This window comes from Manis pentadactyla, chromosome 1, assembly GCF_030020395.1.
Source record: "Manis pentadactyla isolate mManPen7 chromosome 1, mManPen7.hap1, whole genome shotgun sequence".
Lineage (NCBI taxonomy): Eukaryota > Metazoa > Chordata > Mammalia > Pholidota > Manidae > Manis > Manis pentadactyla.
Window position 1 is genome coordinate 221093881 of NC_080019.1, and position 16929 is coordinate 221110809.

Consider the following 16929-nt stretch of genomic DNA (forward strand, 5'->3'; position numbering starts at 1 on the left):
CTGCAAAGTGAAACAAAAAGAAACACAATAAAACCAGGTGTATCTGTAAATGTTTCAGAGAGTTAACTGTCAATTTAATTTTGCTGTTAGTGATAATTACTCACTATAGGAAGTTATAAACCACCTGGCTTTTGACTGGCCCCACACAGTACAAGGACTTGGTCTATCCTCTGCTTTCACCATGGAGAAAAACTGGAGGAAGATAATATTTTGACTGAACTTGTAGAATACTCAGGCCAAAAGAATGTTCTGTTATGCATAAACAACACACACTCAGGGGTAACTATGGGAGTTATTGCTGTGTTGTATTTACTTGTCTATATTAACAGTAGGAAGCCCCAGAGATGGTCCACCAAATCTTTACCATATACTAATCATCTCTACTTTTTGAGCTAATGTCTACGAGGAGCACTTAATATACATCAGGAGGAAACAGACTACTTTCTGGAGGCCATGTATGTATGATAGAGGCTTCAGGCAATAAGAGATTTTTCAGTAATCAAGGCAAGGGATGACAATGTCCTAAGCTTGGTTGTTGGAAGTAGGAGTGGAAAAAAGGGAAAAGAATGGAAAGATGTTTAGGTAATAGAATCAAGGGAGTCTGAAAAAAATGGATGTGGGTCATGAAGAAGTGAAAAAAGGCAAAGCTTCCCAAGACACTGGCTTGAATAAAGAGCAGATGCATGTCTCAGCCCTTTTAAGCTGCTGTAACAAAATACTACAGACTGGGTGTCTAATATACACCAGAAATTTATTTCTCACAATTCTGGAGTCTGGAAGTCCCAGATCAGGGTGCCAGCATGGTTAGCTTCTGATGAAGTTCTCTTTCAGATGGCAGACTGCCAACTTGTCACTGTACCCTCATGTGGGAGCTCTCCAGAGCCCTTGTTATAAGGGCACTAATCCCATTCATGAAGGCTCTACCCTTAAGACCTAATTACCTCCCAAGGGCTCCTGATACTATCTCCTTGGGTGTCAGGATTTCAACATATGAATTTTGGGGAAACATTAACATTCAGTCTATTGTAATGTAGGTGGGAACATGCTTGAGTTACCAGGCTGGTAGAAATATGTGCTCTATTTTGAGCATATTGAACTTGAGTGTCTTCAAGAAATCCAAATGGAGGTGTCTACTAACTGCCTGAGCAAAGGGCCTGGAGTTTGAAAAATTGGATTTGGTTGTGTAGGAGCTGTCTGGGTCCCTGAAGCCATGAGAAAGAATGGATGACATCACCTAGCGAGAGTGTCTACAGTGAGAAGAGACAGGCAGCTCATGTATGTGTGGGCTGAGAGAAGACCAAGGCCAGGGGCAACTCAGTCTGCACCTGGTGAACCCTGTCTACCCTGTCTTCGATGAAATGCACATTCCTTGCTCCTTTCTGAAATTCATCATGCACATGAGATCTTCTAATAGCAGAGATGCTTGTGTGTACCAACAGGCACTTGCAAAATGAGTTTCTTCTCTTACTTGGACTGGGATTAGAAGATGTCATCCTCTGGATCTTCATTTCTGAATGGAAAACAAGCACATTGCATTCAAATTGTCTTTTCTCATCATGCATCACTGGAGACAGGTGTCTGTATCATGATCCAACCTGCTTTACCTCTCTCCCCATGCTTTTAGAAACTTGGAAGACTTGTTTTATGGCTGGGGGTAATCCAGTGAAGAAGAGGTATATGAGTATAGGAATTACAATCAAAATTGCAATTCTGACTCATGGTTTCTTATCTCAAAATCTAGACATACACTCATTAATGAAATTATAAATTTAATACTGTTTTCTTAAAACAGTCACAAATTTATTATGGTTAATATAAATGAGGACCCACTATATGCATGAAGATTGAATTACCAATTTGTGGTTAATATGAATTATCTCACTTAATATCCTCATCGACTGTTTGACATCACACTCTTTTCATGCCCTTTTTCAGATGAGGAAACTGCAGTTCTAGGAGAATATCATGCTGAAGGACATGTGAGTAATCTGGGATGAAATCTAGGCCTGTGTGTGTTTCAAGCTGCAGTGATTTTCTGTATTGGCATAGAAATTTTCCATTTGTCCTTTTGGTAACAAATGCAGTCTCAACATCTCACATGGACACGGCCACCAGGCAGAATCCTGGCTTTACAATGTGGTAGCTGTGGGACCTGTGGCAAGCTCTTTCTCACTGTGAGTCTCAATTTCCTTATCATGAATGGAAATAAAAATAATAATACCCATCTCATGCATTGTGAAGATAAATGTGAAAATGCTGGTAACATTCTCAGAAGGGTGCTAATACACAGTGCTCACCGGCTTTCAGGTCCTGTAGTTGTTGTTATTGTTTTTCAGTAAGAGATAGTAAGTACAGAAGAGAACTTTTACAGTATACATGTTCCTTTATTGCATTGTTTCTCAAACTCATGTGCTTGAAGATTTTGAAGGAAGATGGATTCGGTAATGTAAGAAACAACAATTTCTCCGTTATCTCCTTCTTCACAAATAGACTCATATAAAGCCTGGTGCTCATTTGCATTTTATACACTACCCTAGATTTCAGGAATGGGCTGGTCAGACTTCCTTTGGCATAGGTATTATGGAGGCTTTTGTTTTGTTTGGTTACACAGGACATGGCATTGTCAATTCATAAAGAAATGAACTGGAGTCAAAGAAGATACATGTTAACCAGGAAGACAATAACATGAGCCTGTAGTTACCTACTATGTTTATATATATCCCAAATTGTAGGCCCTTTATCCTGATGCCTCTCCTTGTTCAAAAATGTCCACTAGTTAAAATGTTATCTAAAGTCAGACAGTAAAATTGAAAAGCAGTGACTTAAAATTTCTGTCAGAAGATACTGTTTGTTTGGTTTGGGAGTGGTTATGAGGATTCCTGACAGCAGCATGAGTGGTTTACTATGGCCAGAGCATGAGACATTCAGGTGACAGCAGCTGTGGGGGTAACAGTGTATGTGGAAGGCAGCAAGATCAGAAAGCCAATCTGACTTGCTTTGCTCTGGCATTGTCTGAAGTGTTAGCACAGATGTGTTAAACTCTGCTGTCAGACACTACATAGGGAGAGTTCTGCCCCAGTAGAGAGTTCTCTACACTGCTCACTCACAATATTCCAAGTGGACTTACTATCCAGTTTCCCAAGGAAGGTTCCTGCATTGATGCTTCCAAGTATTTGATGAGCCCATGTCAGTTTTCAGAACTGTATTAGTAACTGGAAATACACAGCTCAATCACAACACTATGGCTCAGCAGCCCTCCATCATTTCAGCCTCCTCTTGCATGTCATCTTACTGCTCCTCGGGTTTCAGTCACAATGGCTTTCTCTCAAGTGCTGACCAAAACCCAAGGCTTTTGCCCATGTTGTTCCCTTTCCCTGAAATGTTCTTCACCTGGCCATCTTGAGCCTCAGGCCTCCTGTCGCCTCTTCACACAAGTCTCAGCTTCCCGGCTTCCTTATGATTCTTTGTTACTACATCCTCTCCGAGGACTGAATTTTCTTCCTTCTGAATGTGCAGTTTCTACTTGAAATAGTTAATGCAAGCATAGATGAAGGTCTGTCTCCCCTGCTGAACTGTGGGCTCTCTAAGAGCAAGGTGGTAACTTTGTGCATCATTATGTGACCAATGTTTGGCATACTTCCTGGCATGAAGTCAATGTTCCAAAAATAATCACTGAATGAATGTATGAGTGTAGCAGAGAAGACTGCAAGTCAACGAAAGATTAAAGTACATCATGGTAACTGTGGTACAGGAGGCTCCAGGGTGGCAGAGGAAGCTGTCTATCAGTCCGAGTGTGGTGGTTAGTGGGAAAACCTCCAGACTTGCTGAGACAAGTGGAGTAAGGAAGTCAGACTCAGGCAGTATAGGGAAGGGGTGTTGAGGGCCCATTTTAATCAGAGGGATTCATTAGGGTCAAGATAGGAGTGCAGATTATGGCAGCATTAAATTTAGAGAATGGCGGGACACTGATGGATCTGAGAATTATGGGGTGTGAATGATGATTGTGTGTGGGTCAGAGGGGATGCTGAAGTAAGAGTCCGGTGTGCCTAAATGGTAGTGTCATTCTCCAAGGAAGGGACTACAAGAACTGAGCCCTTTCAAGCTTGGCCCCTTCCTACCCAGGCTTCTGATGCTATCTCCTACATCATTTCAACAGTTCCTCATTTGGGATTCCAGACCTCCTGCTATCATGTCGTGGAAGAAATGATTTAACTTCCATCCCTTTCTTACTCTATAAAATGAGGATAATGACTCCTATCTTATAAGGCTGCTGCTGTGAGAATTACATAGAATAATAAATGTTATATATAGGGTCTGGCACATAGTAAGGGCTCAATAATTGTAAACCAGTGCAACTAGCAGTTTTAGCCTAGTACTATAACTAGGGTACCATATGGTTTGCAAGACCATCATCAGCTAACAGGGACAGAGTTAACCTCCCTAGTTTGTAGAGATAAGGGAATGAGGGAGATAGCCAGAGAGAGCTCATGGTGAAAGGTGACATCATTCGTGAGACAGAGCTTGGATAAAGCATGTGGCCTGGCTCAGTCCTAGCTGCCTTAAGTGTGCTACTGAGCAATCTCTGCCCTTGGATAGAATGACCCCAGCACACTCTCACAGTAACTTCCCTTGTCACTTGAGCGACCAGTGACAGGGTTTAGGTTTCCTGCACCCTGAAAATGTTGATGAGAACAGGCACCCAGCATAAAGCAGTATTGCTGTGGAGGCACCAAGGAGATTATGAAGGACAACTTCCAAGTTGGCACATGCAGGCCATTCTAGAGTTGGAGGGATGAGACCTTCTTTGGACTGACTGGCTGGTTGACTGCCCAGTCATTTTACCAGCCTAAGTAACATTAGCTGACTTCAAATATCATTAAATTTTTAAAATGATGCAATAATAAAAATATCAAACAATACCTGGGATCGTAAGTAAAATATGTGAGTTGGGGAAGGTAAGAGTGTTCCACCAATGTCCTGGCTCGGCTGGAGAGCTAGTCTTGTGCAGCTGGTGCATGAAATTTTGTTTCTATGTTCACCCCACCCATTAAGGAGCCCAGGTCCCTCCTCTTATTTCCTGGAGTTCATAAATATATGGAAGTCACCTATGCAGGGTAGAAGGCTAAAGAGGCCTCAGGACACTGGTGGTTATAATTCCTGTTGAACAGTGTGCACTGTGCTAGCTTCTCTCCGTGGAAGGGCTTCACTGGAAGGCAGCCACAAGGACATGAAGAGAGTGTGCTGAGCTATCACCCATTGTTTTCTCTTGGCTGGTGGCTGGAAAGATGGATTGACAGGGGGTGACACATCTTTCTGATGTTAGTGGCAGATGGCCTTTGCTCCAGTGGACCTCGTTTTTCCTACCCACATGGTCCTTCCTTTCTCCCTGCCTGAGTTCACACATCTGTTTTAGTTTGAGGCAGGAAAAAACCAATTCTGTAACTTTATATCTGAGTTTCTGAATGGCTTCTGAACTTAAACACCAAATATTTGGGCCTCTCTTCTGTAGTTATGGGTGAGTCATATCTTGTTGTTTGGGGGTAGGCCCTCAAAAATTCAGAAAGCTTGGGAGGATAAAGAAGTACATCATTAATTTTTAAAAATATTATTCATCTGCATAAATGTCTACACAGGCCTCAGAAGGGGACATAAGTTTTACCAGTTCGTTTAGATGAAGTTATCAGAATCTTGAACACAGAGATGTACCAATATCCTCAGCAGCTCCCAGTGTTGTAGCAGAAGGACAGAGCTATAGATTTTCCTGGAAGTGTGAAATAATTCACAAGCCTTGCTCGTTATTCATATGGACAGCACATTAATAACACAGGACCCTGAAATCTTGCCTTATCTAGGCTGGAGCTTAGCTAGAGGGATGAGGAGCTGACTTCTTAGATTTAGAACAACATTTTTCCCCCTTTCAGAAAAAAAAATAAGAATTGATTAAGGTGCTCTCATATCAGACAAGAATAGGTCTTTGAAAACATCTGAGCTCGTTGCAGAGAAATGGAAACCAATGACTTTGGAGTTACTTCAGGGACATTTTCTTGATGAATTTGGAATTCTGTGTAACCAAATACATTTCAGACAGAAAAATCACAAAGACTTGAAGTGTGCCATACCATGATCACACCCATACACACACACACACACCATACACACCACAGCACCCGTTTGTGCCGAGAATTTTATATCTCCCAAGTGGCTACATAAATGGGCTTTACAAGGGGAATTATTATATTTAGATCCAAGTATATGTGTTAAATATACTTTCACATATCGGTTTCCCACTGAAATGTCATAAAATTCCTTAGGAGGTGTCTTAGATGATATCCAGATTCATGAACCTGATTATGTAGAAGAAATGCAGGTAATTTTATGTATAAGAAATATTGCTAAATAAAGTAACTGCAAGCAGTTATAATGCAAGTAATTTATATTATGTTCCCCAAATATCCAGTCTCATTACAAAATTTGCTATTTATCTTCTATCCCATTTGGTGAACCAAATAAAGAAAAGTGGCTAACTAATTGAGTTTGTAAGTTGTTTATCACTGAATATGATTTATATGCAATTTTTCTCTCCTCCCTCCTTAATACTTGGTATTATCAAACTTTTCATCTCTGCCTGTTTGATTGATGAAACATTCCACTCCAGTGTTTAATTTATATCTCTTCAATTGAGTGATATTCAGCATTTTTCCATGTTTATAAGCTATTCTTTCACTGAAAGAGTGAACTATTAAATATATTTCCTTACACTAAAAATAGTTTCAGATGACTTTTTATAATATGACGCCATTTTGATTTATCAAGTTTTATGTGTATGTATCTATAGCCTGCACGTGCATAGATATTTTCTATAAGGATGCACAGAAATCTGGTAACAGTGGCTCCTTCTGCAACTAAGATGTGAGAATAATGGTAGGTAAGGGCAAAGAAGGAGGATTACTATTTTTATTATTTTTATCCTTTTTTTGCTGTTTTTATATACATACATTTCCATTTATTCCAGGATATGTATATTATTTCTATATCAAAGAGCAAATTATTTTCCAAAAAGTAACTTGCTTATTAGGTTGAGAATAGTAGGGAAATGAATCTGTGAGACAGGAGCCATATATTCCACTGTCTTCAGGGATCACACAGGTAAGATCAATGTGCCAGGGTCAGGTGTGTAACAGGGAGTAGTGATGCCTGTGGTAAACTGGAGGGTCCTTCCAAAGGCATACAAAGTCAATTTTTCCATTACGCTGCCAGTATAAGTAATGGACCTGAGAAGAGTTTCCAACAGTTGGCTGTCAGTTGGTAACTGATGCTTCAAACTAAAAAAAAAGAAAACTAAGTTGCATACACCTATGCAATGTATGGGAATATCTGAAGACTGAATTCCCATTCTCTTATGAGAAGAACAAATATAGAGACAGACCTTTTACTAGACAGCAGAAAAATATTTGTCAGTTCTTGTACAATTCTTTTTATTCTTCTTACTAATGCTCACTTGAATCCCTCACATACCTGCCATGTAGGGGAGTGGAAGAAAGTTTACATGTAATTCAGAAATTTTGCCTGACAATGGCAAAATTTTACTAATGATGCTATGGAAGACACTTTTCTAATAACAATAGACTTTCCTTTCAGAAATGCCTCCTGATGAAGTCAATTGAGCTCAGCATTCCATCTATTAAACAACCTAGAGCCTGCCTTGAAAAAACAAGGCAAGTTTCAAACAGAGCAGTAATGAAGGGACCACAGACTGCTGCCATGGGGTGTGTGTAGTCCCTGATCCTCCACAGCAATTCATTATCTTGGTATTTTATTGTGTACAGATGACAAATAACAAATGGCGGAACCAAAATAGGTCTTCTTTCCTATCCTCTAAAATGTTTCATGTTCTTGAATAAAAATAAGGGCTTAAGCGTTTTCATACTATGTTTGCTCCAGAAGTTCTCTAGGTGATTTCCAAACTGCAGTTGAAACTTTATTACAGAGATATTATAAATCCCATTAACACCAGGATTGGTTGTGCCACGTTTACTCAGCTGGTCTTAGGAAAAACACTGAGCTATTGGCATAGGAATTATCAGTTGGTCTTGCAAGATGTAAGAAGCACTCCTGGAAAGGACAAAAACATGGTCTATATAGTCTATGCCAGTGTGCACTTCATGAAACACTGGGTCTGCAGGATGCAAGTAAGTGTTACATAGAGAAAGGTTCTACCGTAAAAGATACGTGGGAAATACTTTGTTAAAGTTCAACAAGTTTCTTGTCTGCAGAACTTCGCACAGCTTTTAAAATGCTATCATGTTTTTGAAGGTTAAAAAGGGGCTATTGTGTGCAGCATTTCTCATACATATCTGACATTTTTCTACAGAAAACTGTTGCTGAATTTCAAATTTACTTCCATTCTCAGACTTTTCTCTCTACCATCACTATCTCTAGGGAGTATGATGGTTTATAGCCAGGAAAATTTTATTATGTATTTTCCAAAGAAGCAATCTCCAGAAGCAATTTTCATAGATATTGTGGTTCTTGAATCTTACATAATGCAACTAAAAACAAATTAAACTCTAAATCTACCAAATTAATTTTATTTTGTTAAAAGTAGTAACAAACTGTAAGGCTGAACACAAGCAGTTATTTGGAAACATGAATTAAGCCATTTTGTGGACAGATCTTTTAACATTCTTTCTAAGTGTCTATTGTCTTATTTCTCTCTTTCATTAGTCTTTCTGTCTGATTTCTTCTTCCCATGTCACTCTTTGTATGTCCCTCCATCTCACTGTCTGTCTACTTCCCTGTAAGTCTGTCTTTCTGGATCTGAGTCTTTGTGTATCTTTTTCCTTTGCTCTTATCTTAGAAACTAACTATGATGAGCCAGAAGCTTTTGTGGGTTTTTTTTCTTCACATAAATGGCCAGGAGAATGATGACTTTTCATTATATTAACTGTGCAATAATAGTTAAAATAAAAAAAATCTGAGGTTTCCATAGCTGTGAATGCTAGAAAGTTCTGTGACGTAAACTAGTCTCGCTCTTCCCACTGGTTGGCAATCCAGTATAAGACACCAAGAATGCTAGGTAAATGTAGCTGGTAGCCAATGAAATGGTCATGATTTACAATGAATGTAAGAAAAGTCCTATGAGTTTATCATGGAAATTTTTTCTTAACTAGATTGATGTTAAAATCCACAGTGAACTGAAAGAGCTTCTCTACTAACGGTAGTTGTGAAGAAATTTTTTTACCTATTTGTCTAAGTTAGATAAAAAGATACATTTCAAGAGAATAAAATCCCAAATAGAGAAACCTGCATGAAAATTTTCCCATAAAACAGTCATTTTATCCTCCTATGCCTTAAACATTGAAGCTTGAAATATTTTGTAAAATTGAAACCATTATTTATAAAAATGCTTTTAATGACTCAATGACAATGACCTTAGGAAGGTAGATCAATCAATCGTCTTTATGACATAGAAAGGGAAGGAGCAGGTATTGCCCAAGGTACTGAATGTTTCCATAAGAATCCACATGGCTGGACTTTCCTCCTCTTCCCCCCAGATATTCTGGCACCTTGCAAGAAAGGCTTTGGAATATAACCTGAGTTTGTGTTAGATCCTGGTTTGCCTACGTTTGGTAAGAGGGGCCCTGGAGTCATAAAGCCCAGGCTGAACTTCTGGCCTGTGGCTCCTGCCTACATGATTTTGAATAAGTCACCAGTTGTCTATGCCTCAGTTTTCTGATGGGTAAAGCAGAAATAACAGAAGGATATACCTTATGGGGCTGGAGTTACAATTAAATGAATGTACATACTGAAGGACTTGGACGAGTGGTACATGGAGAACCTTCAAGAAAAGGTTAGCCATTATTTTTATTATTTTGTCACTACTGTTATTAATTATATTCCATTATTTTTAAAACTTTGAGATTGATACTCTTTCTATGTCATTCTAGATCAGCTGTATAATAGAATGCAACTTCACAAGCCTGCTAGAAATTTACTTTTGTTTTACATCATCTGCTTGGGAAACTTTTTCCCTTAAATAATTATGTTTTGAGTCATCATGTTCTTGTATATGAGCATTGATTTTATTTTAAATTTAGTCCCTAGAAAGTAACTGGAAATTATGGAAAGGTCATATATTACATTTTTAGTTGGTCTCAACCAAAGATATTAACTAAGGTGACCCAAATCCATTTTGGGTTATAGAATAATTAATAAAACACAACAGGGTATAATTTAGAGTGTTACAACTTAACATTCCTTCAGAATAGTGCTAAGCACAAGTGCAAGGATATGATGATTTAAAAAATCTTTATAAATGACTATCTCAAAATTTAAGTTGTTAAGTATGCATTTTGGTATTTTCATCTATAATATAATAGAATATAATTTTTAAATTAAAAGTCCACTCTTAAAACATTCTCTAAGTATCACATATCATACTTTTGAAGCAGTTGCTAAGATTGTACTGCAAAACTTATGTCCTGTTGCAGATAATCGGGCTTCAGATTTTGAATCTAAGACAATCCAATATATTCTTATTTTAAAATCATAGCTGTTTCTCTGTTTTGAAAACACTGTAGAAGACAAGTGACCTGCAGTTTCAGAGGAAAGCAAATAACAGCAATTGGAATGTGTACCATGGGAAATGCGCAATGTACAACAGAATATGTTTAGGACAAATGTGGTGTATGGATTGTCAAATGCTGTTATGGAGAGAAGCTGGCTTCTATCCATTCTTAGGCTGAGAAAGGGGATTGCATGAAACATTGAAAATGTGCCAAAGTAAAGGGGATAGTTACACAAATGGTAGTGTATCCACTTCTGAAATCCTATGTAGCAACTAACAATAATGTTTTTCAAAAGTATGAATTAAATTGGGAAATGTTCATCACATCTTATGTGAAACACTCTGTAAATATAATGTTTTAATTCAATAAAATACCTACTATGTGAGTTTCTCTTTAAGGATGGGTTTAACCTGGAAGGGCAAATATATACATGTCATCTGACAAAGCAATGATAATTTCTGAGCAATAACATCATGGGTGATTTTAATGTAAGTGTATTGCTGTAGTTTTAAAATTCCTATAATGAACATGGATTCCTGTAGATGATTTACCAGCATTGTGATATCCAGCATGATCAGTTGGAAGCAGATCCAAGAAACGACTGTGGCTATAATACCAGTGTATTGAATTAATATGAATCAAAACTTCAAAAAACAGTTATCTCTTTTTAAGCATTATCCACACTTATTAGTAAGATAGGAACTATCATTTAGTGAACCAGACATTATGCAAAGCATATTGTACACAAAATTTCCTTAATCCTCGTTGCAACCTTATGAAGTAGAAACAATTACTACGCCCATTTTACAGATGAGGAAACAGAAAGCAAATGTGACACACCTGAGGTCATAATTAGTAACTGGCACAGCTGAGATTTTACTCACATCTGTCTAATTTACCAGTTAATGATCTTAATACCTACACTGGAATTATTAGTTTTATATATACTTCATATTTAATTTGTATGTAGAGAACTAAGCCAAAGACAAATTTTGATTATAGCTACACATAGACTTTTTTCTCACACATGCCAATGGATGAAGGATTTTGAAGAAGGGGAAGGTTATGGCGATTATAAACAATTTCAGACTACAATCCTTTATACTCTATTGACTTTTGCTTGAAAGATAGGAAGATAGGGACTCATAGCCCTCGTGCCTAAACCTACTACATTAAAGGGTTCAGAGTTTCCACAGTCAAACAAACTTGTCTTGAGACAGGAAGTATTACTATAATGTGGCTTAACTCCCACAGAATCTTAGGACCACATGCCACTGCCCTCTCTGTCAGCATAGACAGGCATTGCTCTTTGTGTCTTGCATCCAAATCCTGAAGGCAGTTCTATTACTAGATCATTAGAGATAAAAATGAACTGTAGACAAAATGGAGATTTATAGTTAACAAACCCAATGCTTTCTTTGGCAGAACACATGGGAAACCACCATGGTTTTATAACGTTTACTGGCTTCTAGGGCCAAGAGTTTCCTTCTGTAAGAGGGTAAAATGGCTTTTCTAGTACAGCTGCCTGCCTTACCTGCACTGCAGGTGCCTCATTGTATTGACTGAGACCTGGAACAAGTAAATAATCATAATGCAAATTTCTTAACCTCAGGTTCCTTGACACCTGGGGCTGGACAATGCTTCATTGTGGAGGCTCTCCCGTGTATTACAGGAGGTTTGGCAGCATCCCTGGCTTCTATCCACCAGACACTCATAGCATTCCCCTAGTTGTAACAAACTACGCACCAAAAATGTCTCCAGATATTGCCAAGGGGGCCACTGATTGAAAACTACTGACCAAAGTGCATTCTCAAACTTGGCTTTTTCACTCCTCTTTTTTTTTCTTCAAAGCTTGACCTTCTCATGGTACAGAATGGGCAGCTGTAGATGCCACATGAGTTTGTCCCTCTGGCTATGGCTGCTTGGGCAAAGGATAACATGCAACCCAAGCTAGACCAACCATATTTTATCTTTTTTGGAGAATGCATGTAAGACACAGGAACTGATTCAAATATATTAGGGCTAGATCATGATGCTCTAAGAAATCAGAGTTGGCATCATGAAAACAAAAGTCTCACACCAGTCTCTTAAGTTACGTGACATAAAAGCTAAAATCCTTGAAGAGGGAGCCAGCCCACAGACAGGAGAATGATGGAATCAGAGATCAGACATAGTGTGCTCCATGAACAAAGAAAACAATTGGGTAACCTGAAGAACTTATGAATGTGATGAAGTTTGGCTTGATTTTCTGAAATTGGGCTCCCTGAATTCCTCTATTTTCTTAAAAAATAACTTCCCCTTTACTTGGTCTAGCTTGAGTGTGTTTCTTTTTCCGACCACCTAATGACTGATAATGAAAATTATCACAGGCCTATCTAGAAGGTGTCCTTCCCCATCTGTATCTACAGGTAAAACAGTGGATCCTAAGCCAAGAGGTCCAGATCCCGATTCTTGTTGTGCGACCCTGAGCAAGTGACTCACTTCTCTGAGTTCTAATTTTCTTACTGAAGAATTTTAAGATTAACTCACACTTAACCCTAAAATTGTAAAAGATAAATATGGGGAGAGATATTTTTGGTCCCATTGAACCTTAGAATCACTATTTGACAGAGCATATAAAATTGTTTTTTTTAAAGATGGTTGTCAAGACTTGGTGTTATAGCCCTTTACTCTAGGCTCAAAAGTCAGTGGAACTATGACTTACAAGTCAGAGAACCAATGGAACATTATATAACCCTTCTAAGCCTCAGTTTCTTCATGTTTAAAATAAGAGGGGAAGTACATCTGCCTCAATGACCTCTGTCTTCAAGTTCAAACCCTTATACTCCACGACCACATCAATAGGGCTGACTCCCTAAATAGGATGTTGTGGAAACAATTAAGTATAACTTTGGAAACTAGATCATAAAAGAAAGGTCACTGTGACTTCCGCATAGTTCTCTCATATCCCTCACTCTGGGAGAAGCCAGCTGCCATGTTGTGAGGACACCGCGCTCCTACAGAGAGGTCCGGGTGGCAATAACTGAGGCCACCTGCCAACAGCCATGTGACTGAACCATCTTAAAACTGTCCTTCAGTACCTTCAGTCCTTCAGACCTTGATATGAGAGACCCTGAGCCAGAAACACCTGGTTAGGTTGAATTCCTGATTCCATAGCAACTATAAGATACTGTTTTCTGTTTAAAGCTGCTATATTTTAGGGGTAATTTGATATACAGCAGTCAGTAACTATTATAGATTGTTAGGAATAAATAAAATGATGCATGAGAAGTGTTTAGGACAGTTCTTGGCACGTGGTGAACACTCAGGGGACTTCTATATGTTCATGAATGTGTGGGAAGAACCCAGAGCAGTGCCTGGCTTATAGTAAATAAGTATGTGTCAAATGGATGTTAGGTATTCACATCTTTACTGCCATTATCACCATCATCATTACTACAATCTCAATCCAAAATCACTTCCACAATGAGCCGGACTCTCAAATTTCTCTCCTTAAAAAAATTCCCTTACCTTATTCTTCTCTAAAAATGTTAAAATAGAGGTATCTGAAAATCCCAAAGCCAGAGAGGTAAGAATTCAAACCATGTTGAGGGCTGGCACTTGTGTAACATTCCAGCACTTCATATATACCTTGTTTAATTATCCTGAACCATATTTAGATTAAACAAAAAATATATACTGTGCGTGGTGAACACCTGGAGAGATATATAAAACCAGCTACTTACCATCGACACAGGAAGGTCGGTTTCTTGTCGTTCCAGCCACTTTTCCGGGGAGACAGGAACACTTGACTGTTTGTGACCGCTCTTCAATGCGATTCTTATTACAACATCTGTGTGCTGCTATCACCTCACATGTCCCCCCTTCTGGCAGAACAGAAAGAATAGGAACACTGATTAGAAATAATTCAGCAGCCATTTGGGGATATGTGTGGAGGGGTTGGGGAAAGTGAGAAAAATTATAGAAATGGTTTCTATGAAGTATAATTATTGTGGAATTTCTCTTATTCTCTATAATATACATGTATACATAGTTACATCTATAAATGTATATATATGCAGTTTATACAACATTATACACAAGGTATGTACAATCTTGAAGACAGGTGTAATGGCATTGCACCTTAAATGCAACAAAGAGCACCAAGGAATAGACTTCAAGAGCCAACAATTCTGGGCTGTACGTACGGAGAGGCAGTGGAGCAGTGAACGCCTAGAACTAACAGAAAATGAAGACATTACCTCATTTAAATACATTATAGTTTGGGAGCTCATGCTTGTGTTATCTTTGAATTTAGAATTCTCTGAGCTCCCATGAATAACAAGCAACTGCCACTCCAGGGATACAGAACCTGCAGTGGCAGAAAACTGCCCTCCATCCCCGCCCCCACCCCCTGACTGTCTACCCACCTACTCTCAAGGGGGCAGGATAGAAAATCTAGATGGGGAGTCATTTCCCAAATCCAAATGTCATCCCAAAATGATAGAAAGAATTGCTGGAGAAAATGGGTAGGTGCTTTAAATGGCATCTCAAATTACAGACCTAGGCATAGGGCTCCACTTAATTGTTACAGGTCAGCCAGGCATTCATCAACAGTGCCAATAAATATTGGCAACTAATATATGTCACTCTCCTCTAGGTTCTTAACAAGTGCACTGCTGGATCTATCTGTAGGTTGGTGAGTGTTCAGGTGGGTCTTTCTGGACCGTGGGACATCAGTTAAGCCAGTCCTCTAGGGATATGAAAGATACTCCAAGTGACCAGAGACCAGGAATCAACTTTCCCAACATCAAGTCTACATTCAGGAAGAATGTTTTTCTTTTGACAAGAATGGGTCCATACCAGTTAGGATTCTTGACATTTAGGATGCAGTTGGCAGAAAGTCAGGAGGCATTTGTTAAGAAACCACTATATACAAGGTACAGTGTTGTGAACAATAGGGATATGTGGTGCCAAAGGAGATGAGGGAGCGAAGAAAGAAGGAGGGGAGAGTTAAGATACAGCTCCAACCTGTCCTGAGAACTTATAGGGTAATGGAGCGGTTCTCAAGGCGGGGCGGGGTGAGTCAGGGGAGAGTGTGCTCTGTGTCCTCCTTGCCAGTTATGTTCAGCAAAGTCTGGAGACAATTTTTAACCATCATGACTGCTGGAGGTGGTGTGCTACTGGTATCCAGTGGGTAGAGGGTAGGGATAGCACTAAACACCCCACAATGTCAATAGTGCCAAGGCTGAGAAACCCTGGCTTATTATGAAAGAAACACTCTTGGTTCTCTCTGATTTAAGGCAGACTAATTCTGTCTTCCTCAACCTTAGGAAAGAGGTTGGGTGTTCAAAGAATCCTGTTTGATCTGATTCTCAGCTCTGTGCTTAGATCTGAGTGTCTCAGTTTCCTCACCTGTAAAATAAAAATAGTAAACTCCTGCCTCATAGGGTTGGTTGGGTGAGTATAAACCAAGATACTGCATGTATAGGGGTGAGCCTGGAGCCTGACACACAGTAAAGTGTCCATATGTGACAATAATATCTAGTCACATTGATGGTACATTTCTTGGGGGATGCCACCTTCCTTTCCACCTCAGAAACTTTGCAAATATGATTTCTCCTGGAATACTCTCTCCTACCTTCCACCCCTCCGCCCCCACCCACAATTCAAATGCTTTGACCTTGGTGTGATTCTAGTTAACTCTCCTTTGAGCTAAACTCAAAGGTCTGCTCCTTAGAGAACATCTCACTTCCTGCCACTGTTCCTTCTCTTACCACCTATACATCCTCCTCACACAATTGTAGCCACATGACTGGGACCCAGGCCAATGGAAAGCTTGGGCAGGGTCATGCCTGTTGCTTATCTCCTCATGGCCCTGTGGTCAACGAGCAGTGTATGTGCTCCTGAACTACTTACTGGGTGAGTGAGTGAGAGTAAGTGAATTAACTGAAATGAACACTACAATGTAAGTTTGAAGTACTGTGGACAGAGGGAGTAGGGAAGACCTATTTGTTTTCAATCAATTAGGAAGACTTCTTCAAATGTGAGTTGAAAGCGCTCCTGACATTTAGTGGGCGCCAGTTTGGGTGCTGGACACTGTACTTGGCTTGTGATCTACATTAATTACAAGCCTCCCAGAAACTGTAGAAGGTATTATCCCCTCTTTACAGATAGAAATATTGCTATTCCCATTTTTTAGTGAGTATATGAACTCAGAACAGCCAAATGACATAGAGGAAAAACTAAAGAATAACTATGTAATACAGGAGTTAACCATTTATTGAATATTTACTAAGTGCCTGACACCATGACAGATACATTATAACCTTCATTTTATATTCACAAAAGCCCAGTGAGGGTCTAATTACCCCCACTTTAT

General features: G+C 39.2%; 1 protein-coding gene across 3 annotated transcripts in view; it reads right to left on the reverse strand.

Moving 5' to 3' along the window:
* Positions 1–16929, reverse strand: part of TAFA1 (TAFA chemokine like family member 1) — a 457580-nt gene that overhangs the window by 84469 nt on the left and 356182 nt on the right. For 2 of the 3 annotated variants that reach the window (XM_036878273.2, XM_036878274.2), the window contains one exon: positions 14294–14434. In XM_036878273.2, the coding sequence (XP_036734168.2) occupies positions 14294–14434 (141 nt within the window). The remainder of the gene's footprint in view (positions 1–14293; positions 14435–16929) is intronic. The other variant, XM_036878275.2, reaches the window with a different exon arrangement.